At 44.1% G+C, this 26,652-nt stretch overlaps 1 protein-coding gene across 1 annotated transcript in view; it reads left to right on the top strand.

The window, feature by feature from the left end:
* LOC107394603 (solute carrier family 45 member 4) overlaps window positions 1-26,143 on the top strand; it is a 31,340-nt gene extending 5,197 nt beyond the window's left edge. The window contains exons 2-14 of the mRNA XM_015973604.3: window positions 17,853-18,041; window positions 19,921-20,100; window positions 20,174-20,364; window positions 20,450-20,636; window positions 20,718-21,179; window positions 23,049-23,320; window positions 23,399-23,560; window positions 23,648-23,747; window positions 23,829-23,909; window positions 23,988-24,118; window positions 24,232-24,300; window positions 24,932-25,086; window positions 25,736-26,143. Coding sequence (XP_015829090.1) covers window positions 17,853-18,041; window positions 19,921-20,100; window positions 20,174-20,364; window positions 20,450-20,636; window positions 20,718-21,179; window positions 23,049-23,320; window positions 23,399-23,560; window positions 23,648-23,747; window positions 23,829-23,909; window positions 23,988-24,118; window positions 24,232-24,300; window positions 24,932-25,086; window positions 25,736-25,913 — 2,357 coding nt within the window. The 3' untranslated portion in view covers window positions 25,914-26,143. The remainder of the gene's footprint in view (window positions 1-17,852; window positions 18,042-19,920; window positions 20,101-20,173; window positions 20,365-20,449; window positions 20,637-20,717; window positions 21,180-23,048; window positions 23,321-23,398; window positions 23,561-23,647; window positions 23,748-23,828; window positions 23,910-23,987; window positions 24,119-24,231; window positions 24,301-24,931; window positions 25,087-25,735) is intronic.
* The last annotated feature ends 509 nt before the right edge of the window (window positions 26,144-26,652 follow it).

The raw sequence follows: 26,652 nt of genomic DNA, 5'->3' as shown, positions 1-26,652 counted from the left end.
ACAGTGAAGCCACTTTCAGGCAACTGCATTGGTATCTGTTAATTTTTACCGATACCGATTAAAATGCGTGCAGGGAATTTTCCTCCTTCCTTTGTCTGCTGATTGGCACCATGATTGTTTTAACGAAGCTTGATGTGGCACGTCTCTGCAGCCTCGGCTGATGATGACTGTGGCCAAACATGGTCAAGAAATAAGAGAAAAACTTCAAACAAAGCAAGTGAATCCCAGCAGACCAGAATAGTGTTTTCCACCTCAAACACTATTGAAAAGTGTTGATGGGACCATTGTTACGCAGTTGAAAAAGTGCTGACAGGACAAACGAGGTGAAAGCCACACGAAGGACTCTTGGAACTGGGAAAACGAGTTTGCATTTTCAGATGGAAGCTTTGTTTCGAAATACAAACTTAGCATGTGAATTCATGCAGACGGCACTTCACATTATTCCCATATTTGTGTGCTGAAAGTTTGGGAATAACAACTATTGAATGGCATGTTGTTATTGCTCCATGCATGTTGGGGACTGACTGTAACTATTTGAATTAGCTGGATAGATGGTAAGCTAGGTTTTTGGCTCTCCCTGAGTGAGACTAGTGTGTGTGTGTGTGTGTGTGTGTGTGTGTGTGTGTGTGTGTGTGTGTGTGTGTGTGTGTGTGTGTGTGTGTGTGTGTGTGTGTGTGTGTGTGTTCAGCAGACACAGTTTAATCGAGGAGCTTGTATTGACACAAGACGAAGACTTCTACCCTACAAGGTCTTGTGTGCAGAGCACAGACATCTTTTTTCTGCTTTCACATGTTAAGACTGATGTTTTTCACCCAAGAAAGTGGCATGAAGGTACAGTAACAAGGTCACTGAACCAATTCTTCAGATTTATTAGGACTAATCTGAATGCGTTTGCCTAATTTCGGTCGACCAGTGGTGGGGCCAAAGTTGTTGGACTATGTGGGAGATTTGCCAATGCTGAAACAACGGCCTGATTATGCCAACCTTAATCAGAACCAGATGTTTATTTTTTTACCGTCATGAAGATGGAGTACTCAGAAAGTGGTATATAGTTTCATTTAGTTGGATAAGAGGTAAAATAAAGTCCAGTCCAACATCAAGATGAACATGTATTCATTATTTTCGTGCCCCAAATCACTGCAAATGTGATGCTATCAGGGTCCGAAATTAACACTCGCCACTCGCCAAATGCGAGTAATTGCTCCATTTGGCGAGTAAATTTTTGAGCTCTACCTGCCACCTGGCGAGTAAATGTTTGCACCAAATTAGTTATGTTTATCAGTCATCTTCCATGTATTTCTGATACTCCTCCCGCCTGCACGCAACGTACACAAACGTACGCGAAACGTGAACGCCGCATCCAACGTCATTTGCACCTATCCCATTCAATCAGTTTATCAAGTTAGCAGTTAGCTTCGTGTTAAAACTAGCGGTGAAATGTGGCGGTTTTTAACTGGAGTCAGCCAGCCTTCCAAAAGAAAACTCGTCGAACTGGAAGAAAAACCACCAGGACCAGTGGCAACCAGAAGATTTTGTGAAAAGTGGCGAACTGGAGATGGCGGAGTCGTGAGACAATGGCTACATGATGATGGCCACGTAGCGTTGCTGCCTTTCACAGACAACTGTCCCTCGGCATTCTTCAAATATCCAAAAAATGCCCATACTTCCGACCTTGTCTTCTTTGAGGGATAATAAATGTCCCAAGTGCTGCCGTCTCCTCCTCTGGCCATTATTTCAGCATTAGCTTAAAGAAAGTTTTGGTCGTAAACAGCAAAGTGCGCATGTGCCGCCGGCAACTTCAGATGATACGGTGGCTGGTAAGGGTCACCGCGCCTACACCGCAGCCACGGTAATCCACCGAGATTATATATATATATATTTTTTAAACAAGACTGTTATTATTTATTGTCAACTTTTTACCGGGGTTTACTGCTACACCGGTTACCGTGACAACCCTAGCCCTGACACACTTTCAGATATTCTCATGGTGCAGCTGTGTTCTCCAGAGATCAAGGACTAGGACCCAAATGAGGCTGTAATGCTTTGGCACAAAGACGGTGTCAGAAGCAGGAGGCCAGACTTAATGGACAGAGAAAACAAGGAGTCTGACTAGATTTTAATGAAAGAGTTCATAAAAACATCTCTAAAAATAAATAAATAGAAAAAATGACAAAAGAGTTGTTTTCCTTATTAACTGATGTTTTAATTATTTTGTCACTCTGTTTGGAATCAACATAATATAGAATAACATGCTTTAGGTGGATCTAAATCATTTAGAATTTTGGCCGGTAAAAAATATGCTTGGCCGGTAGATTTTCATCATCTACCAACCAACTTGGCCGGTGAGTAAAAAATTTAATTTCGGACCCTGGATGCTATCCAGTGGAGGGCACATGAATAGCTAAAAAAAATGTTGTTTCATTTTGTTTTCATTGTCTTTGGTTTATTGTCCCTGTCCGCTAGATGTGTCGAACCCATAGTCACGCTCTAGGAACACCGCCCAGCGAGTTAGGAGTGAAGGAGACGTTAAGACAATGGGACAAAGAGGATTAAACCGTACGATAAGTTGAGTAAGGTGAGAGCACATTTAGAAAGAGAGAGGAGAGAAAGTGATGCGAGCAGACGGTGTGTTCCTTTACTCTTTTGGGATTTGGGGATGGCACGTTGCATAACGAGTTTTCCCAGAACTGAGCTCGAAAAGATAAAAAGCAACACGTTAAAGATTAAATGAAGTCGAATTAGAAGAAAAGTCGCTTATTAAGCAGGTTTTATCCATGTTAATGGTGACTCATCTCTTAAAGGATTACATTGCTGAGAGGTGGCGTCTCTGAAGAGACATTTTTCTTCTAGAGAGTCTCTATCGCAGCAAAATGATGCTTTTGTAACTTTACATGTATTTAAAACTTAAAGAGCAAGTCACCCCTTACAAGAAGCGTACTTCACTCCCACTTCATGTTTGAAAAATGCAACAAATGCTGTTGCTTGGCAGACTGAGAGGGTGGAGCCACTAACAAATACACACACTCACAACATTGTGACATCATAATGTACCAGTTTACATCATAGCATACCTCTTAGCCAATAGCAGCAGCAGATTTTAATTCAAATCCAGTGAAGAGTTTTTACCCGACAACGGCACAACACTGACAGTTTCAGGCAGAAAATTTAAATTTTAACTAAAATGCACTAAAGTGCAAAACTACTGACTACACGTGTCTGCAGCACGATTAGACACGCATTTATATAGTTTATCAGAAAAAAATAGTTGATTTGGGGGTGACTTGCTCTTTAATGTCTGCAGAAGTCTTGTTTTTATTTAATTATTGCAACAAAACTGCAAGTTAAAGTTTGTTCATATTGAGAGTAAAGCTGCAATTATTCTAAAGGTGGCACCATAGATTATTTTTATTCTAAACTGTTATTTTTTAATCCGTTCATTTGCTTCGCCCGACTTGCTTAGGGTGCAGTTTTTCCGTCATTGTGGTGGCATGCAGACTTGGCAGCCCTGCAGCATTGTTACCCTTCTTTGGAGGCGTTCTTGGCTTTTCTTAAGAAGATTACTCCAATCCAACAGGAAATACCCCTCTGTTTAGTGTGCGTGCATGACTTAAAGTAGCAAGTCGTCATATCAGAGTCCCTCTCTGCTTTAGATGTTTTCATACCAGAGTCTTTTATGTCTTTATATAGCTTGTCACGGTGCCAACCAGCTAGCTAGGTGTTAAATCTGCTACATGCTAGCTGTTATTTTAAGCCCGCAAAGGGAACAAAAGCAATTGCATGTTCATTTGAAAGCCCTTCAGCACTGGCAGCAAGTTGTGAAAGGAGACACTTGCCCAGTCTGCACATCAGCAGTCACAGTAAAACTGCTGCCTTTCACAATCTTCTCCCACAACAGCCCCCTTCCCTGGCTCTTGCTCGTGCGACAAATCGAAGCACTTCCCTCTCATTTAACGTGGCAAATCTGTTTGATCTTGCATTGTTTATGCTTGCATGCCACTAAGTCGCCGAGTCATCCCGTCATGTCAGCCGGCCTAATCTAGCAGGTGACCTTGCAGACGAGGTTATATAAATGACTGGCTCGGTGTCACGGTGACTAATCACCATAATCTGTCCAAATTATTCGTGGAACTGCGGAAAGGATGGAAGAGTAGATGGACAGATGGATAGAAAAGGTCTTTTTCGTGTTGTTATGTTTGTAGCAGTACTGTGCAAAAGTTTTAAACTATACCGCTATTTACTTTAAATCTGGCTGTCCGGAAGCTCCGAATAAAGAAGTCGGGTCCTCGATGTGGTCGGGTTGTCCAGTATTTTCCTGTGGGTTTGGTCAGGTGTGCTCCAAAAAGAATGAATGAAAAGTCCAAAAGAACAGACTTTGTTTTATGTCTTGTTCTGCTGGGAAATCAGTGATCTCACTGGATGCTGGATGCTGGAAGTCTGCAGCAGACCTCTTCACTTCAGTTCACAATAACCACTCCCTCACTCGTCTGTCCCCACTGTTACAGTGCCTCTCAATGTTTTCTCTCCATCGTAAAATGTGGAGAAACAGCAGAAATTGTTAAGAAAAACCCAGATTTGATGGATTTCATCATAACATCAGCTCCACATCTAGGATTGTTTTGTTTTGGTTGTTCTGCTAGGAGCTACCCGGTGTTGTGTCTAAATGTGTTTCCTAATCAAAGAATGAGCTGTCTCACCTCCATGTGGGGCCAGCTCTGTGCCTGCATCTGTATTGGCTACTTAAGCAAATTTCTATCCATAAACGCTTTTAATATAGAGCCGGGGTCAATTTTAGGACTAAAGAAATCTTGTTAAATAAATCTTCAGCAGATAAATTTTCAGCTGTTCAAAAATCTGTTTGTTGGTGAAAAAAGCAACTTTAATATTTTCCATGAATTCATAAGGGAAGTAGAACAAAATATGTCCAATTCATTTATCTGTTATCTGTTGACACATCATTGGCTCAGCCCTTGAGTTTTGCTTTTTTTCTGCCTGAATGCTTCACAGCTCTGAGTTAGGTGGCTTTGTAAACAAACAACATTAATTTTAAAAAGACCTGAAAATGTAGAAAAATCTTCCCAAATTCTACAAGAATGACTTTGAATAAATCTGAATCTAAGCCACCAGTTATAAGGACATCTGTCCGCTTGGAAGCGAAATATAAAGTAGTAAGGGCGTGCCAAAGACTTGTGGTCACGTAGGTCTGAGGCTGCGGTCACGTGGGTCTGAGGCTCATTAATTATACAAAATTTTAGGCTTTCAATACACTTAAACCGAAGAGTGACAAAAAATTCACCCCTCTCAGAGTTGTCATGGGTGTAAACTAGATCTATTAAACCTAAAACATGTTTTGGAACCAGGCTGTAAACATGTTTATTTCTGCTGTGAAATTGGTATTTTTAACATGGGAGTCAATGAGGATTTGCTCGCTTCTGACACCAGCCCCTAGCGGATGAGGGTGGAACTGCATTTTATTTCACTTCCGCGTTGGCCTCAATTTCTGTCCCGCATTGTGGGGGCTTGGTCATGGCCCATTGTTAGTGTTTCTGTGAGGTTAGATTGCCTTCTTTATGCTCACATGACCGGCAAGCTAGGTGTGTGTAGGCTAAGTGTAAGACATGCTAGGGATGCAGGATGAGTGTGTGTTGTCAGCACATTGTTGCCCCCCCAGGGAGGTGGTCATCAAAAGTAAATGAGCTCTTGGATGATGACGAAGAACAAACAAACATGATAGGAAGCAGATCCTTTAAACCGTGTTGCGCTGCAAATGCTTAAAGGTACAATATGTACGATTTTTAATGAAATAATCACAAAACCGTCTGAAGTCTCAGTCATGTTGGAAGGACGGTTAGATTGAAACAGATTTCTTCAGAGTTTGGTGACATTTAAGGCATTGCTAAAAACAATTTTTTTACCTGGCTTTTAATGTTAATACAATTTTAAAATAATTAATCCTTTTTATTGTTTTTTTTTATTAAGGTCTGATTTTGTCAGTGTTATTAGCTTGTTGTTTTAATGTTTAATGTTTTAGTCTATTGTTGGTATGTTTATCATGGGTGTGTATGTACAGCACTTTGGGGTTGCGGAAGCAACAGTAAGTGTGCTTTATAAATAAATTTGACCTTGACCTTGACCTTCTTTCTCGGCCGGCTAGGGTGTTGTCAGTTTTTCTCATTTCAAAAAAATTCAAGCGGGACGTAGTCTTTGTTTACAATCTGTCAGCCCGCGGGGTTGCCATGTCTGCGCTAGCTAATGCTGCTGCAACCAGGATTTGTAATTGAACACCAGCTGGCAGACCCAAACGCATAGTGAGGGTCTGCTGGGAACGCCTGGCAGAAGAACCTGTCAAGACGGTCTTCAACTCCCACCTCCGGCAGAGCTTTGACCACGTCCCGAGAGCAGTGGGGGACATTGAGTCCGAGTGGGCCTTGTTCCACTCTGCGATTGTCGAGGCGGCTGTTGCTAGCTGTGGTCGTAAGGTGGCCGGTGCCAGTCGTGGTGGCAACCCCCGTACCCGCTGGTGGACACCAGAGGTTCGGGGAGCCGTCAGGCTGAAGAAGGAGGCCTACAGGGCGTGGCTGGTCTGTGGGTCTCCGGAGGCAGCAGACAGGTACCGGATAGCCAAGCGGGGTGCAGCAGTGGCAGTTGCCGAGGCAAAATCTCGGGCGTGGGAGGAGTTTGGTGAGGCCATGGAGAAAGACTATCGATCGGCTCCAAAGAGGTTCTGGCAAACTGTCCGGCGCCTCAGGAGAGGAAGGCAGCAACTCGCTCACACTGTTTACAGTGGGGATGGGGAGCTGCTGACGTCAACTGAGGCTATAGTCGGACGGTGGAAGGAATACTTTGAGGAGCTCCTCAATCCCACCAATGCGCATTCCGAGGAGGAACCAGAGCTGGGAGGCCTGGGGATGGACTGTCCGATCTCGGGGGCAGAAGTTGCCGAGGTAGTCAAACAACTACACAGCGGCGGAGCCCCGGGGGCGGATGAGGTTCGTCCTGGGTATCTCAAGGCTATGGATGTTGTAGGGCTGTCATGGTTGACACGTCTCTACAACATTGCGTGGTCATCGGGGGCAGTTCCTAGGGAGTGGCAAACCGGGGTGGTGGTCCCCATCTTTAAGAAGGGTGACCTGAGGGTGTGTTCCAACTATAGGGGGATCACACTCCTCAGCCTCCCTGGAAAGGTCTACTCCAAGGTACTGGAGAGGAGGGTCCGATCGATAGTTGAATCTCAGATAGAGGAGGAGCAATGTGGTTTTCGTCCTGGCCGTGGAACTGTGGACCAGCTCTATACCCTTGCAAGGGTGATGGAGGGGGCATGGGAGTTTGCCCAACCAATCCACATGTGTTTTGTGGATTTGGAGAAGGCTTATGACCGTGTCCCCAGGGGCACCCTGTGGGGGACGCTCCAGGAGTATGGGGTGGGTGGCTTTCTGTTAAGGGCCATTCAGTCCCTTTACCAGAGGAGCGTGAGTTTGGTCCGCATAGCCGGTAGTAAGTCGGACCTGTTCCCAGTGAGGGTTGGACTCCGCCAGGGCTGCCCTTTGTCACCGGTTCTGTTCATCACTTTTATGGACAGAATTTCTAGACGCAGCCGTGGTGTGGAGTGTGTCGAGTTTGGTGGCAGGAGAATCTCGTCTCTGCTTTTTGCGGATGATGTGGTCCTCCTAGCTTCATCCAGCTCTGACCTTCAGCTCTTGCTGGGTAGGTTCGCGGCCGAATGTGAAGCGGCTGGGATGAGGATCAGCACCTCCAAATCTGAGACCATGGTTCTCGACCGGAAAAGGGTGGCTTGCCACCTCCGGGTCGGGGGAGAGGTCCTACCTCAAGTGGAGGAGTTTAAGTATCTCGGGGTCTTGTTCACGAGTGAGGGTAGGAGGGATCGGGAGATCGACAGGCGGATTGGTTCGGCGTCTGCAGTGATGCGGACGCTGAGCCGATCTGTCGTGGGGAAGAGGGAGCTGAGCCAGAAAGCCAGGCTCTCGATTTACCGGTCGATCTACGTCCCAATCCTCACCTATGGTCATGAGCTTTGGGTAATGACCGAAAGAACGAGATCGCGGATACAAGCGGCCGAAATGAGTTTCCTCCGTAGGGTGGCCGGGCTCAGCCTTAGAGATAGGGTGAGGAGCTCGGACATTCGGGAGGGACTCGGAGTAGAACCGCTGCTCCTCCGGATCGAAAGGAGCCAGTTGAGGTGGTTTGGGCATCTGGTCAGGATGCCTCCTGGACGCCTCCCCGGGGAGGTGTTTCGGGCATGTCCTGCCGGCAGAAGGCCCCCGGGTCGACCCAGGACACGTTGGAGAGGTTACATCTCCAATCTGGTCCGGGAACGCCTTGGGGTCCTGCCGGAGGAGCTGGTGGACAAGGCCGGGGAGAGGACGGCCTGGAGCTCCCTAATTGGGATGCTGCCCCCGCGACCCGGACCCGGATAAGCGGAGGAAGACGAGACGAGACGAGACACCAGCTGGCAAAATGCAGCAGTGTTTTGTATAGACCCAGTAACAGGAGCGACCCAAAAGTTATGTCTTGTACCTCTAAGAAGCCACGGCATCTTTTTGTTTTACTCTAAAATCTGGTGAAGAAGGCTAGAGGCTAATGCTGAGCTAGCAATGCTAACAGTGAATTGTAAACAAATAGTTGGCTCTAAAAGTATCTCAAGCTACTTTGCCAATTATCAACAACTCAATGCAATGCAATGTATTTGATATATTGTATGTATACATAGGACGCTGTTCTTAAATAATGCACCTTTAAGTACGAGGCTGGTCATTTTGTTGATTAGAACCCAAATGTTGTGTTTAATAAGGCATGTAGCCTCCAGAAGGCTCAACATGCAAATGGATCCTAAAGGTTAACACAATATTCTCAGTTGATTTTCTCATTTTGGGCTTTTTCATCACTAACATCTCAAAAAAGTGCAAACTGGAAGCTTCTAAAGATGCAAAATACTCAGAAATTTACTGCTTAGTATGATTTTAGTCTAATACAGCCTGGACTGTAGCCTGATGTAGTTCATTAAAGTGATGAATGTGGCCAAAAAACTATAAATCACACCAGCACAATAAACCCACTTAGTTCATGTCATCTGGCACAGCAGGAATGGTTTTCCTCGAGCTAAACGTTCGTCTGTTAATGTAGAAAGAACAGAAAAACATTTGTTGTCATTCTTGGTGAAGTATTTTATTTCGACCACAGGAAAGGGTTGTTTTTATGCAACTTTCTAACATAAATTTCTACTGGTCTCTGCATCCATTGACGATCTAAGACTTTTTAACTTATCTGAGCTGAATTTCTGTAAAAGCAGAAAGTAGTTCTGCACCTTTTGCTACCCCTAAAATCTTGCTAAAGAGAAAGTAGAAAAGGCCTGAGTAAGATTTAGTATTGTTAGTTTTTCTCTTGTATTGTTTTATATTAGATTTTATGTGTTGATGTTTTTATGTAGCAGTACTTTGGTGACATGTTTGTGTCCGTGAGGTGTATACAAATAAAGTTTGAGTTGAGTCGAGTCTAGGAAGCTGAAAGTGTGGCTCTATTAAAACCATATTTAATGGATGCATTGGAGGAAAACCATGTTTGAGGCTTTTTGTTGAACAAATTGCTGATTGGCTTATAATTGTGTGACCTGCTGTTTTAATTGCATAAGACCACCAGCTGATCAACGTTATTGATCAGCTCTTTGTTGGGTTGAAGCTTCCTGCCGGGGATGGTAGGATCTCTAACCCTATTTTTCACATTGGCTCATGTCAACATGTTAAATAAACCTGATGGAGAATGTGTTATAAAATACAGAAGAAATGAATTTGGGGGTTTTAAAACATTTATCTTTGTGGTGTTTTAACTCTACCAGAATTCCTGTGTTCCTCAGCAGGAGGCAGCTAGTTTTGCTGCAGTGCTGTTACGTAATTCTGCTGCCTGGAAGCAGCTGTGTGTGTGTGTGTGTGTGTGTGTGTGTGTGTGTGTGTGTGTGTGTGTGTGTGTGTGTGTGTGTGTGTGTGTGTGTGTGTGTGTGTGTGTGTGTGTGTGTGTGTGTGTGTGTGTGTGTGTGTGTTATTTGCTGATTCATGCATTTTGAATGCCACCTTATGACATGAAGACCGGTGGTGGGAGATGATGGACACACACACACTGACTCATCACAAGGGCAAACACCCATCACACAGTTTTACAATCAGCAATCAGAGCTTTAGCATAAAAGGGCAACAGGTGAGCTCTTCTGTTTTGGAGCAATGGATGCCAACACTGGAAACCGAGGCAGAGCCGGAGGAGTGAGAGTAAGAGGAGGAGGACGGGGTGGATGAGAATAAGGAAGACCAAGGACCGTAATCTCTGAGGTCCGAGCCACTTTGATTGACCATGTGGTCAGTCATGGTCTTACAATGAGGGAGGCTGGGCAAAGAGTACAGCCAAATTTGAGCAGGTACACTGTAGCATCCATCATCCGGACTTTCTGAAATGAGAATAGGTAAGAAATCTTCTCTCACTAGAAAATGGCAGTACTGCATATCAATACAATCAGTATTCAGTGAGTATAGTAGTAGTAGTATTGCCTGTGGACTGTTTTGTTGGACAGTAAAAATACTGTAAAGTATGATTCCAGTATTTAGGAAATGTAGACCTACTTTGTATTCACAATATTTTACTATTTGTTTGGCAGAACTGAAAGATTACCAAAACGAGGTCGTCGGGAACGTCTTCTATCTCCTGAACAGGAAACTGAAATCATGAACATGGTCCTAGAAAACAATGCCATAACATTACGGCAGATACAAAGAAAAATAATAGAAAACAATGACATGTTTCAAAATATTGATAGGGTCAGCTTATCAACTTTGTGTTGGTTGGGAATGGGATATACATTGTGTACAATGTTTTGTGGGAAAAATGAAATAATTTTTTACCATGTATTTGTGTGTTCAGAGTGTAAATACAGTATTCTGAAATATTTTACAATAAATGTATGTATATACCGTCTGTAGTAACTGTAACCAAAACGGCTTAAGTCATTATGATGAATGGAGAAGAAGTGTTTTCCATTCATCATAGTATTTTACATTGAGCACCTAAGTGTTCGGCTGGTTCTTATAAATGTCTATTTATATGATGGTTTGTGTGTGTCATTTGACAACATAATCACATTATGAGGAGAAACAACATTGTTTTGAATGTGAAGTTTCATTTTGCAGGCTAATTGAGGGGTTTTGCCCATTGTGTGTGTGTTTTTTTGGATTTGTGTGTAGAGTTCAGAGAATATGAGGCATGCTTTCAGAAAATGTGTGTAAACCAGAATCATGCAGCTCTAATTGTGTTTTCTGCTTCTTCCATTTGAAATGATTGAATTATTATTATTGTTTCTCTCCTCTGTACACAAAGATCTTTTCTCTACAGCTCTAACACTTTTTGTCTACATTTTATGGGTGTAACGGTACGGGAACTCAGTCAGATTTTCATAACGGGATGCACGGTTCGGCACAGAAACGTATCAGTTTCCTGCTCTGACGTGTAACTGTGTTGCACACATTAGCCATTAGCTAACAACCCATATGGCTATGTTCAATTTGAATTTATTTTAATCTATTTATAATTAAAGTGACAGTGTGTATTTTCCCTGGCGATCATGGGGGCAGTAGATACCTAAATTGTCAAAAGCAAGCAGTATTTTTGTGTTGGAGTAAGACCTTACCAACGGATGCCCATTAGGGTCAAAAAGCCTGGGGAATGTAAACTTTAGGAGAATAACGAGCACATCAGACTCCCTTTCATCACTGGCAGCACGTGAAGAGGTAAATGTGTAAAGCAACAACATTTAAGAATGATGAAAGTTTTGTAACCGTTTGTTACAAATCAATAAATGCATGTCCTCATGGGCTCCCGTAGAAGGAAACATGGCATCTTAAGCTGGGCGGACACTGTGCTACTTTTTACTAGGCTTGTAAGGCATTTTTCCTTCAAAAACATAATCCAGCATGTGACTGTTTTATGGCTTTGTTTCAAGCTTCAGTAACTGTAATAATTTCTCCATGAGTTGCTTAAGCGACTCGTTTAAAAAGCACCAGAGTTAAGACAGGACAAAGATGAATGAGGGAGGGGAACAATAGAAGGCTCTCTACGTTGCAATTTGCAAGACAAACAGAATTAATTGGTATTAAAGACTGGAAAGACCGTTTGCATTGATGAAACACTACATATGTGATGTTTCCATTCATTTGCTTTTCGCAGTTCGTCCTTCTAAAAAGGGACACTGCTCTTGTTCAACAACCCCCAATAGTCTCACGCTGCAGCAAAGTGTTTCTATGCAGGATGAGTCATCATCTGACGGATACATCTCTAAAATACCTTAAAGTACACCACAGGCCAAGTACAGCTGCATACGTGTGTGTAGTGCGCAAAAAGATCATAATCCATCTGTTTTGGTCCCACACTTCACTCCGTGTCTGCTACACCTGGCTCACTTCATGCTACTTCCTCCTTTCCTTTCCTTGTACTCTCTGTCCCTCATCCTCTCACTTTCTCCGTCCTTTCCTTCCTTTCCCACTTTCTCCCATTATGACCTCTGCTCCAGTCTCACAATCACACCGTTTCTCTGGCTCTTTTGCCTGTCATTTTCTCACACCGTTGCAGGATATTAACGGATTGTTTTGTGTTTACAAGAAAAGGGGCAGGAAGGAAAGAGCGAGAGAAAGAAAAAGAGTAGAAGACAAAGGAAAAGGAGGAAAAGTTGGGGTTAAAAAGAATTTAAATTGAAGAGAAAAGCTGGATTGGGGGGGGTTTGTTTGCCAAAGAGGAAAGTGCTTGTTGAGAGTTAACGGTGGACAAAAGAGGAAGAGAAAGACGAAATGTAGATTTCAAACAACGTTTTCATTCGATAAGAACTCTTATTATCCAGAGTCTGGAGCTGCTAGAAGGGGGATTAAAGGACACATTTTCCCATAAAACCTGCGGTGTTTTCACATCTTTGTTTGCACTAATGCACTACACAGATTACAGGTTACCTAAATAACCACATTTCTTTCTGCAGAAGTCTGATAAGCTTCTTAAAGGGAGACTTTGTTTTTAGCACCCCCTAGTGTCCATTTAGGAAAACCAAAAGTGAAACTTATCCCTCCGCTGTGCGTTTGTCTTTTTAATACCTTAATCTAACCGCTGAGATGTCTCCTCATCCTTCAGTTGTGTCTACAGGAGCGGTTCATTACTACAAACAAACAAATCAGCTGTGCTCATGATCTTTATCATGCTGGAAGCAGACTGCAGCGCTGCCATGTCAGCTCCACCTTATTAAGTCCAGCAGGGACTGGACTGACAACTCTGGGGTTGCAAGTGCGGTATTCTGGACACAGAGGGCGGTGGGGGTCTGGGTGACATTTCCCTGTAAAGGGTTATTTTAGCACACTCTGGCTCAAGAAAATGATTTAAAGATACGAAAAAGTTGCATAGTATCCCTTTAAAAGATAAAATGCTAATGTGACGTTTGAGGCTGTACAATTTTATTTTGGCCTAATTCTGTCCTGCAGGTGTTAAATATTTTTAAAATGTAAAAGAAAATACACAAAATCTATAATTTGTATATTTTTTTCTGAGGTTTTTTTTTTGTCTGCATGAAGAAACTTTCATAATTGTGTATTACAAAAATGGCTTGGTGATGGATGGAGCTCCCCCCCCCCCCCCCCCCCCCCCAGGGTCAGTCAGCAGCAGTTTGACAGCATGAAGCCAAACCTTTTCTTCCAGCGTCTCCATCTCTGTCCTCCATTTTTCCCCTCCTCACTCTTTTTCTGTCCTCCTTTGATGTTAATTCTTTCTCACACTCCTTCTCTCCTTCACATCACTCACTCTTTTTTTCTTTTTAAAATACTTCCTGAGCTCGGATTCTCTCAGTATTGTTCTGTGTGTGTGTGTGTGTGTGTGTGTGTGTGTGTGTGTGTGTGTGTGTGTGTGTGTGTGTGTGTGTGTGTGTGTGTGTGTGTGTGTGTGTGTGTGTGTGTGTGTGTGTGTGTGTGTGTGTGTGTGTGTGTGTGTGTGTGTGTGTGTGTGTGTGTATGCACACATACAGTAATTGGAGTGTGTGGGAATGGTGTTTTTAGAAGTCTATGGGAACAGACGTGCATTTACTACATTTTGCGTGTGTGTTTTTGGATGTGTGTGTGTGTGTGTTTGGATGTGTGTGTGTGTGTGTGTGTGTGTGTTACGGCAAAGGGCTGTTTACCAGAAATGGTTTTCCTGTTTTGATGTTGACAAACGTACAGACAGACCGATTCCTATCTGCTGCCTTGTCTCCTGCTTTATGGCAGCACCACACCACCCTTTTGTCTGTGTGTGTGTGTGTGTGTGTGTGTGTGTGTGTGTGCGTGCGTGTGCGTGTGCGTGCGCGTGTGAGAGAGTTTGTGTGTATTTAGAAGTGTATTCATAAAAGAGACCGAACTGGCTGGAAGTAGTGTAAAAACACACAGACACACTGTCTGAAAAAGCGCCCTGACAGGAAGTACGTTGTGAATGACACGTCCATATTAGGAGCCAGGAAGCGAAAGGTGATGGAGACTCTGTGGTGACAGAGTTCCCAAGACCTGGTCACCATGGCGGCAGAGGTTAAGCCCGGTTTGTGGACGCTGAAGAGAAAGGCAGAGGTCGACATTTGCTCAGAACAATAAGAACATGGTCTTTATGATCTGAGATGAGGGCGAATGCGTCCCCTCAGTGTGATTTAGTTTATTCATCACCGGCTCTCCGTGGGTCTAGTTGGGAATCCCACCAGCTGGAGGGTTAGGGCTCGTTTTTCTAAGCTGTTCTGAACTGATCAACAGTGGTTGTGACATTCTTCTTACAAACGAGTCACTTGCATCAATTCTAGTTGTTTTATGGAATTTCACACAAAGAAAGCAAAGCTGAAGATGGTTTAATGAAGTCCACTGTTCTCTCCACACTCACACAAACCTCCGTTGTCATGGCAGCCAACTGACAACACATTAAACTGTCCAGATATTCTGTAAATTTTGAAATTCACTAAAACGAGACCTTATTCAAGCGACTTGTTCTTTTGTGAGAAGAACGTCACGATATCCGTGATCACCTCAGTTGGTTCCTTAGCAAACAAACGATGGGACCCTGCAACACAAACTCAGTCTCTCGCAAAACAAAGTCGGGATCTCGGAAAACCAAACTCGAGTTCTCCCAAAACAGATGAGATTTTGCTAAAGAAAGTTGGAATTTTACAAAAGACAGTTTGGGATCTTGCAACATGAACTCTAAATCTGATTTAGTCACATTTCTTTGCATCAGTGAGACGAAACGTTAAAAATAAGGGTTCTGAATGTATCCTATTAGTTTAGCCTGCCTGCTGTGGTCGGCGAGTTTCGTGTTTTTTGTGAATTTCTAGGTTTATAGAGGGAATTCTCAGAATGGCAAGAGCCGTGCAGATAATATACTTGTTGAAGGATAGGTGTGATGTTTGTCATCACTGTTTTGATGCCGTTGGCCTCAGGATGTTCAACTAAACCTGTAAAAATTTGAACAGAATGTCTTTTTCTCGTAATTTCTGTCAAACCCCAAAAGAAATCCTGTTGTCTGCGTCGACGTGTCTTAACGCAGATATTTTTGGTGTTCGTTAATAAAAGGGACTGCATGTCCGCTGCAACACATTTTCAACTAGCTGCATTGAGAATTTGTCAAAGTTTGGATTGAATTAGATTTATTCCTCTTCCACTATTCATCAGCTCAGCGGTGGTGCGTGTTGGTGTGTTTGTCGAGCCTAGTGCCATTAAAGAAAGTAAATCTAGACTTTAAGACTGGTGGGTATACCTTTCTGAGCTTCATGTTCCACACATCAAACGCTAATGTAATATGTTGCTCAAACAAACCCTGCAGCATTTATTTTAACTCAAAAACTTGGCAGCTAACGCTCATAAATCATCGACAGTTCGAGCTGTCACCGCTTCTACATAACGAGTGACAACAGCTCGGTCGGGGACAGGTGTGCTCTGTGTAGGAGTGTAATTCACAGGTATTGAAAGCATGTGTGTCTTCTCAGCAGTTTGCTGTTTACCAAAGTCATTTCCTCTAAAACATCCTTATTTGAGAGCCAGGCACGAAAGCTTCGCCTGCGTTGCGACGATGGAAAGTTTGGCCACGTGAAATATTCAATAAGAGCTCGCTGACAGGATCAGATGCACGACACAAGTCGGATTGTTTAAAGGGACGATGTGTAAACTTTACCATTAATTTCTGGAAACTTCCATCAAAATGTTGCTGAAAATGAATTAAATGAAGGTCAGTTGTTGAAAAACATTGGCAGCTTTGTAACAAATAACCATAAAAATCAGGTCTAGAATGCATGGCAGCAGGTCTAAGTCTCTGGGCGACGCCATACTAGATACCATGTTTCCTTCTACGGGAGCCCATGAGCACAAAATGCATTTACTGTTTTGTAACAAGCAGTTACAAAACTTTCGTCATTCTTAAATGTTGTTTTACACATTTACCTCTTCACATGTTGCCAGGGATGAAAGGGAGTCTGGTGTGCTTGTTATTCTGATAAAGTTTGCACTCCCTAGAGCTTTTTGACCATAATGGGCATCCGTTGGTAAGGTCTTATGGGCTCGACACACGGGAGGCGACAAACGACCGCGATCAGCGAAATTTGTCGCTGTCGCTTTTATTACCTGACACACGGGAGGCGACCCGCGGCAGCGGCAAAGCCGTCTACGCGTTCTGTTCCATGGCGAAATTGAAACTTCCGTTGTTTTGTTTGGCTGTGTCAGGTTGGAGGGAATTAAGGTTATTTAAGCGGTTCAGAGTTAAAAAAGCGGTAGATATGATGTTTCACAAGGTGCTGCTAGAGTTATGTGAAATCTTACTTCTGATTTTACTATTTAAAACATAATAATAATCAACTTCTCCTCCATATTTGCTCGGAGATGTGCGGAGCATCCTGTCCGCTCATTGGTCAGTGAATGAAACCTCCGTTGACTGGTCCTCGTCCGAGCGACAGCGATGAAAAGTTGAAAATGTTTAAACTTTCTGGGATCGTCTCGCTGGGTTGTCCGTGCATGACATGTGCACGAGCGCAAAATTTCGCACGCACATTTTTCGCGTTTCGTTTAGTAGGAGAGAGACCCGCGATTATCTCTTTGTCACGCATGTCTCATTGAAAATGAATGGAAGAGAGGCGATGTTGCCTCCCGTGTGTCGAGCTCATTACTCCAACACAAAAATACTGCTCACTTGCAACAATTTAGGTATCTACTGCCTCCCATCACCAGGAAAAATACACACTGTCACTTTAAGTTCCTGCCAGTTTTTTCAAGAACATGAATACTCATGTTTTCTCTTTATTAGCTGGCTAAAATGGTTCAAATATGACAGTGAGTCTACAGTTGGAAGCAACGCAGATGTGTTTCGTTGTTTGCAGGAGTTTGGTGTAGTTGTGCACACGAGCAAATCCTGGTTTCATCGTCACGCGTGCATGAGCAGAAGGTCAGCAGGGCACAAATACAGTTTGCGTTGCCCAGCCAGCTGTAAATGTTACCAGCAGAGCGGCATCTGTCCGTTATTATCACGATGGCAGAACTCGGTGTTGTGTGTGATTAAATAATTTTTGTTTCTAGTTTGATTTATGGTCATGTGGATTAAAGCTGCTGTAGCTGAATGCATTAAATGAACATGTAGTTCTTTATTGAATAAAGAGCTGTTGGTCGTTTTTTCCTCTTTGATGTTTAAATGTAAGTATTTTTTTTTTTTACTATTTCTATGAATAAATATAACTTTCTCCAGGGGTTAGGGTGCTTCTTCTGCCCCCTGCTGGTGAAAACGGGGAGAACAAATATTTTCTTTACCTGTCCTCAGCTGAGTGTTTCTGCCCTTTGCAGGTCTTCCAGAGCAGTACTACAGTCTGACGTGGTTCCTCAGTCCGGTACTCGGTCTCATGTTCACCCCTCTGATTGGCTCGGCCAGCGACCGCTGCACTCTGCGCTGGGGCAGGAGGAGGCCCTTCATCCTGGCTCTCTGCATCGGGACGCTGATCGGGGTGGCGCTGTTCCTGAACGGGTCTCTGATAGGTGAGTGCGTTCAAATTAGCTCTGGATATTTGATCAATTGATGTCAAGCACCTTAAAACCAGCCGACACTGACCAGAGTGCTAAACACAGAGACTAAAAACAATAAATAAGTTTGAAAAAATCACAAGAAAAAAGGCAAAAGTTGCTAAATTAAGCAAAAAGAAGAAAAAAACGTATTGTACAGTAAAGATTTTTAACCCAATTTCCTGAAAAGTTTCATTTTTGCAGATAGAAGGATTTTTTTTTACCAGACAGAAAGCTCTTTGAACAACCTCCGTTTAAAAAAAGGAAGAGATGAGCTCTGGGTTGCCAGGCTAGTCAGAATGAAAGAGGTTAGAAAGTGTTTCTGTTGTTATAAAACAACATAAATGTCATAAATATCATTGCAGATCACGCAAACATTTCAGAAATGTTTACATAAGTAAGTGTGAGGCAAACTATTCAAGTTCAAATGATGCTGTAAGTGTTCAGAGGTGCGTCCAGCACAGGGAGATGTTCAACCAGTAAAACTAAAGGTGCACGAATCCAAAGCAATAGAGTCAGCAACCTGAGAATGAAGAAATAAAGAGGAAATAAACTAAATCTAAAACTTAAACATAGATTAGGTCAAATCTGATCATAATCTGTACTAAACTTGTTTTATTCACTCGTCCATTTATTTATCAGTCATGAGAAATAAAAATGAAAAATGACATCAAAAAGAAAAGGCTGACGTTTTTGTAACTTTTGCATTTGTTTAGATGTCTAAGCGTTTTCTACCAGATTACAGCTTAGATTAGAACAAAAAGACCTTTCCGGGTTTTTAAATGCCGCTAAAAAAATAAATTGTGGTAAAGTATGAGTGAGTGAATCTACTTGTCGGCAGATTTTATTCTTTTGAAGTTATTTCTGTTCCGTCTTTCTGGAGTCTGGTCAAAATAGGTCACCTGTGTGTGTGTGTGTGTGTGTGTGTGTGTGTGTGTGTGTGTGTGTGTGTGTGTGTGTGTGTGTGTGTGTGTGTGTGTGTGTGTGTGTGTGTGTGTGTGGTTAGCAATATCGACATGACAAACAGAGATTTGTGCGTTTCAGTGGTTGTAAATAAATGTGTGCGAACAGCACAGTATGACATGGGAAAGCTGTACTAACCTGTGTGTGTGTGTGTGTGTGTGTGTGTGTGTGTGTGTGTGTGTGTGTGTGTGTGTGTGTGTGTGTGTGTGTGTGTGTGTGTGTGTGTGTGTGTGTGTGTGTGTGTGTGTGTGTGTGTTGACATGGGAACACTCGAACAGGCAGTTCACAGGGAAATGGTTCCTGTTTGCTCCCTCTCTCTACCAATCCCAGGTCACTTCCTGTCTGTGTGCCTGGCTAATGAGTACTATGACTCCATCAACCCCCCCCCCACCACCACCACCACCACCACCACCACCACCAACACACACACACTGTTTTCTTTCTAAGAACACGTTTTTCTCTCCCACGTTTATGAACTTCAGTTTGTGAAGTCATGCTGCGTCACACTGCCTCTGATATATATCTCTCACACACACACACACACGCACACACACACACACACACACACACACACACACACACACACCCCTATAGTAAACACATCCTACTGCACTCTGAGGTGTTCACACACATCCATGCAGCATCTCCTAACATTTAAGGCGGGGTCAAAAGAGACATACAGGGTCACTTTCAAACAGCTAAGCATTGTGGGTAATGTGCAGTGACCCGTTGCTGGGCAGCGCTTACATAGTCACAAATAACTTATCGATCACATTTACTACAACATGGGTAACATCAACATAAACAAACCAATAAAAATGTCCGAGATGTCCTCCATCCTCATAATAAAATAAAAGCGTTTCTGACGTTCTTCCTTCTTTTCCTCCGTCAGGTTTGTCTCTAGGTGACGAGCAAGGGAGACAACCAATAGGAATCGTCCTTACCGTGCTGGGTGTTGTAGTGCTGGACTTCTGTGCAGATGCCTCAGAGGGACCGATCAGAGCGTACCTCCTGGACGTAGCGGACACAGAAGAACAAGACATGGCACTCAATATCCACGCTGCGTCTGCAGGTGCGGCTGACGCCAACGCTTCACCGTGGTTTACTCTCATCTGTCCTAAACCTTAACCTCTGTGTGCTTTCAGGCCTCGGAGGTGCAGTCGGCTATGCTCTTGGTGGTTTGGACTGGACACACACCTTTCTTGGAGCGATCTTCAAGTCCCAGGAGCAGATCTTGTTCATCTTTGCTGCCATCCTTTTCTCCATCTCTGTGGTGCTTCATCTCCTCAGCATAGAGGAACAGCAATATTCTACACAAGCCGACAGGCTGGACCAGGTAACGAGCTCCTCTACCCGTATGAAGTTATGTGTTTAAAAACATAATCTGTTGTGGGTCAGTGAGCTCAATCCTCTCACTCTAGGAGAGTCCTAATCCGAGCCACCTGCAGCCATCAGCCAACGGCCGGGCTGGGCTTCTAGCCCCCAGACTGGAAATGATTGGAGAGGATGATACCATAGAAACTTATGACCTCTATGATTCATATGGAGATGGACATTCAGAGCAAGGAGACATGGACATGGACTTCCTGGAGGTGGAGCTTGTGAGAAGTAAGCTTATATCAGGTCAACTGCAACTTCATTTAATTTCTAATTTCTTTCTGATCTAAACTCCTCTAATCTTCTCTCCAGGTAAGAGTGACAGCGTTCTCGCCATGGCGGACGCAACTCTGGACCACATGGACCACGACGCCTTGTTCTTGTGCCACCTAGAGCCGTCCATCTTCGCTGAGAACCTCTCGCCCTATCACGGCTCACCCTCCAGGACCGGATCCTTCTTCAACCCGCATCACAGCAGCTCCCGTCCGCACCTCGCCAGCATCAGGCGCAGCAGCAGCACAGGAAGTGAAGACTTACTCCGCCCCAACAACACCAGCCATCAAACACACAATCCCACTCCCAGGATTTCCCGCCTCTCAGCATTCTTACAGGAAATGGAGAATGATGATGGACAGGAGGCGCTGCTGAACAACCAACTCAGTGAGCAGCGCACTCTGAACGGTCGCCTGTTAGCCAGCGTGACCAATGCCGACAGAGGAAGCTCCGACAGGCTGAGCTCTAAAGGACGGGCGCATCGGGCTGGGATGGTAAAAGGTCAGTCTTCAGGCTATAATGGAGATGCACCGATTCATGTTTTCTTCTTAATTTTATTGTGAGGTACTACTGTCAAGGTCAGTAGCAGGCGGTCAGACACAAAGGCAAACGCATTTAAAGAGTCCAGTGAAGTCGATTAACTATGAACAGTAGTGGTGCTTATTGGCAGAAATCTGGTCATGCTATACACGTCACAACACAGGGGGACCATACTAGCCTACAAATCTAGACCGTCTGTTGCCGAAGCAAAATTATTGTGCTTTGCCTGCCGATCGGAGCCTCAGCAGCTCCGGCCAGTCTGGTGGCTAGCCAATCACAGTACTCTGTCCGTTTTGTGGGTGGGATGATGCGACTGAGCGAAACTAAGATGGGGACAGCTAGTTTGAAACAGCTTTGGCATCAACTTTAGAAAGTTGGGCTTTTCTTTGAGCCAAGAACAGACAGAGGTGAGTTCTTTATTTAGAAAAAAGGATGTATTTGCATCTTCTTTGACATGTAGGGGGGTTGACCGACGTCACATTTTTTGTCGAATGTCGTGGGGAGACCGTTTGAGAGACGACCACAGATCTGCCCAACGATAGAGAGCCATCAGTGGGTCATGGCCAGACTAAATATTCACATATATGATGGCTTACCAGGCCAGGACGATACAGTATCTATTGCAATATAGGAGAGACAATACGATATATATCGTAATACAGGGATACGATATATATCGTAATACAAGGAGACGATACGATATGTATCGTAATACAGGGAGACGATACGATATATATCGTAATACAGGGAGACGATACGATATGTATCGTAATACAGGGAGACGATACGATATGTATCGTAATACAGGGAGACGATACGATATGTATCGTAATACAGGGAGACGATACGATATGTATCGTAATACAGGGAGACGATACGATCTATATCGTAATACGGGGAGACAATATGATCTATATTGTAATACGGGGAGACAATACGATATATATCGTAATATGGGGAGACGATACGATCTATATCGTAATACAGGGAGACGATACGATATGTATCGTAATACAGGGAGACGATATGATCTATATCGTAATACGGGGAGACGATACGATCTATATCGTAATATGGGGAGACGATACGATATAAAAGCCAAATGATATTACAATTTTGAAGACTGAATTTTATTGGAAATGTCAGGCTTCCAAGACACATCTAGTGTTGTCGCGAGATCGCGTTGTTCTGTTACAATGACAATGGTGATCGCTGCCACCTACCGGAGTTTGAATTGCAACACAAAAAAGTGCAGTAAATTTAGCAGTTCTCAGAATCTTCCCTGAGAAGCTTCTGCCGGAACCGGAAACCTGCATGGGTGGAGGAAACGAGATAATGCTGAACACCAGTCGACGTTCTCTACATCCACGTGTTTTGTTGTCCGTGATTTCAAATATGTTTTCTTTTTGGGTAGTTTGTCCTAAAGTCGAAGTGGTAGCAGCCCACTGTTTCTCCTTCTCTGATATTATTGAGCGGAGTACCTCTCACGCCAGTGGAGTTCTGTTGCTAATATGCGAGTGTGTAATGAGTGGAGGACCCAGGGAGTTGCGGAAGCGTGGCAGTTCGGCAAGACAGACAACCGGATGGTCCAATAGTTGCTTTTGGTCCCAAACGTGTTGTTGACAAATACGAGAAAACTACTTTATTAATTTGCTTTAGCAGCTGGAATGGCTGCCTCGTCATTTTGAATCTTCTTGTAAGTAATTTAACAGAAAAGCTGAAAATGTAAAGATTCCTGTCACCAGTCAGAACCGGTGTATCCCTAACCTGCCAACTGTTCCATTATATTTAACCTCGTCCTTATTTAGATGTTTCCTATCATTCATTCAGCTGCTAGCACCGGCGCTCCCATGCGTCAATCTCGCCATTGGCACACCTTCTACCGCCAGCCGTCCTGCACCTTCTCCTACTACGGGCGCGTAGGAAGCCATCGTTACCGCTACCGCCGAGCCAACGCCGCCTTCCTCATCAAGCCGTCTCGCAGCATGAACGACCTGTATGAAGTGGAGGCCCGACACAAGAGGAGGAACAGGCAGAGGAAGCGACACCGCAGTGAGAACACAAACTCCTCCAGCGGCGACACGGAGAGCGAGGAGGGCGAGGTGAGGGCGCGCGTCCTAGCTTTAGCCACCCTCATGTCCCCGTGCTTGTTTTTGGTGATACCAAATGAGTCCGTTCAGGTTGAGACCACCGTCCGTCTGCTGTGGCTCTCCATGCTGAAAATGCCTCCGGAGCTGCTGCGTCTGTGTGCCTGCCACCTGCTCACCTGGTTCTCCATCATCGCACAAGCTGTCTTCTTCACCGACTTCATGGGACAAGTCATCTACCTTGGAGATCCTACCGTACGGAACTACAGCAATACACTTATCCTGTTTAGATGTGCAGATGTGTTTGATGCTCTTGTCAAACTAGACCTTTCTCTTTGGCAGGCGATTACGAACTCAACATCATTGGACAATTATCACAAAGGGGTTCAAATGGGATGCTGGGGATTGGTGATTTATGCCATGACTGCTGCTACATGCTCTGGTAATTTATTTATATAAGTTAAACCCAGATTTCAGTCTGGATGAACGATCAACCATCAACTAATCTTGTTTTTTTCTCCAGCTATTCTTCAGAAATACCTTGATAACTTTGACCTCAGCATCAAGGTCATCTACATCCTGGGAACGCTGGGCTTCGCGATAGGTAAGAGCAGCGAGCGGCAATACCAGGGCTTCTTAGGGGGTTTATTACTAAAGTTTCCGTTTTTTTTTCTCTCCACAGGAACTGCTGTTATGGCCATCTTCCCTAATGTGTACGTCGCCATGGTGATGATCAGCAGCATGGGTGTCATCTCGATGAGCATCTCCTACTGTCCCTATGCTCTGCTCGGACAATATCACGAAATGAAAGAGGTGCAGAATCGGTTTTAAACTGAATAAACTCGCTTTAATTTGCTTACCTGCTTCCAGATTGCAGATGAAGATAAATGTCACGAGATAAATGTCACCTTCTCTCCCTCCTGCAGTACATCCAACACAGCCCTGGTAACTCCCGCAGAGGCTTCGGCATCGACTGTGCCATCTTATCCTGCCAGGTTGGTGTCTAGGTGATTAGACAGTACAATTAAACGGCAAACATCCAGATTACTCCTCTTGTATATTATATTAGTAATAATCCAGGCTTCTTCTTAACTATTTTATTCGGGCTTAGTGTGACCAAATTAGATTTGACTCAATTCTTATTCCTGTAGTTTCAGAGATTAACCCAGGCTTTCCACAGAATGCGTAACGTAAGAAATGTTCCTTTGCATCGAGACGGTTTTAGACACGAGGCAGGTGCGAGTTTATTCCATGCAGCTGGTCTCACGAGATCACACGAGAACTGCAAGATCACGCGTGATTTTGCCAGTTCACATGATAAAAGGCAAGAAGAAAAATTGCATTGTTTATCCAAAAGGTCTACAGTTTATTTCCTGTTCTTTTACCCCAGCCAGGGAGGTGTGACAGGTAAGCAATAGGAAATATACGTGTTTTTTATTTTAGCTACATGTGTTCAGGAAGCGAAGTGCTAAAAAAATAGAACAGGGGGTTCTAACCAGTTCACTGTAACAACCTCTAATAGCTGCGTGTTGCGCATCACAGGTGTTACATGACGATTACGTACCCGGTGAACAACCGGGGTAAGAACATGCACGTGTAACGTCATGACTGATTGTGTGTTTGCAGGTGTACATCAGTCAGATACTGGTGGCCTCAGCTCTGGGCGCTGTAGTGGAAGCTGTTGGCACCGTTCGTGTCATTCCCATTGTGGCCTCTGGGGGCTCTCTTCTTGGATTCTTCACCGCCTGCTTCCTGGTCATTTATCCCAGTCCAAACAACGGGTGAGAAGACCACCTGTTTTTAGATTTTAGTGCAGGTCTGCTGTTACGGTTGCTTCCCTGCATCGAAACACCACACTCGGCGAGTGAATTACGTCATCGACATCTGTGATTATTGTTAAAGTGTGTGTTGAAGCGGAGAAACAACAAAATGTGGAGGACATTGACCTCTAGTGAGCAACAACCGTCTGTGTTCTGGATATTTCAGTTAAAGCAACTCTAAAAAAGCTTCCCTCTTCTCCCTCCCACTGGTTGAAATCTGAATTACAGCTGTCATAAACAACCCTGACGCAACCTGCAGTAGCTAATGCTAACAAGCTAACGCGAGCCCCAATATAGTAATGAAATAAGCCACAAAGTAAAAAGATACACTGTTGGGCAAAAAGTGTTCTTACTTACAAGTCCAGTAGCAACAAAGCCAGGTCACCATCAGTCCGTGATTTTGTAGTCTCCTTTAGCTCCCTCAAACTAGCAGCTCACTGTGAGCTTCTAGAAGGAGGGTGTTTTAGACTATTTCCTGAAACTATCCCGTTAGATGGTGTACCGAGGACTGTAACTGGTTTGTAGGTGGACTAGCAATCAGTTTAGGGTGTCTGGTCAGGGCATACTAGAGAATGTCCAGGTCCTAACTGATTGCCCCTTTGATTGACAGAGATGGGGACTCCACCAAAGCTTCAGAGAAACAGGCCTTGACGACACTAGAAAGTCTCAACAGCACCGAAGGCGCTGTTACCGTGGCGATTGAAAAACCAAGCTTCCTGAAGATCACCAAGGAGGGCAAGACAGCCACAAGCACTTCCTGTCAACTGGAGAACGAGTCCGCTCTGTGATCGGGTCTCTGAGTTGCTGCAGAAACAACGGATCTGACCACACCAACTCATCCAACAAAAATCACGCTGGTCGTAGAGCTTTCTTTGAGCCGAGAGCTCAAAGCTCTTCCTTCTCCTAGCCCTCATGGACAGTTGATCAATCCGCCAGGAAGGGGTCACGCATTCTAAAAATCATAAGGGTCTCTCAGGGCTTCTGCGCAGCTGCATGGAGATTAAAACTTCAGGGGACTTTGGTACACACCCCCACACACACACACACATACTCACACCTCATCTGGGTCAATCACATGAACACCTGAATTACAAACACTGCTGATGAACATTAATCCTTCAAGCTACAATCATTTAAACAAGCTGAAAATCGTTCTTCCTCACCCTGGAGTTGACTTGATGAACCTTTTCTTCTTCACGCTGAAGCTGATGGACGCGTTTGTCTCCAGCTGAGCTGCTGTGCTCACCTCACCAAAACAACCAACGAGCTCAGCTCTGCGGGACTTTTACCGCTCGCCGCTGCAGTGGCTTTAAGACTCAAAGACTTTTGGAGGAACCCGGGGAAATGTCTGTGCCCCAAGCTGATTGTAAATATTTGACTTTGGCCCTCTTCCACCTGGCAGGAGTGCTCAAAACTTTAATCTGTATTGCATGACGTGACATCATATGATCTGCTGAGATGTGCATCGGGTGAAACTCTCAAAAAGAGCTAGTTGCAATCTCTGCAGAAAATGGGGGCATTAAAATC

Source organism: Nothobranchius furzeri, chromosome 19 (assembly GCF_043380555.1).
Source record: "Nothobranchius furzeri strain GRZ-AD chromosome 19, NfurGRZ-RIMD1, whole genome shotgun sequence".
Taxonomy (NCBI): Eukaryota; Metazoa; Chordata; class Actinopteri; order Cyprinodontiformes; family Nothobranchiidae; genus Nothobranchius; species Nothobranchius furzeri.
The sequence above is the reverse complement of the archived record's forward strand: the minus strand, read 5'-3'. Positions and strand labels throughout refer to the sequence as shown.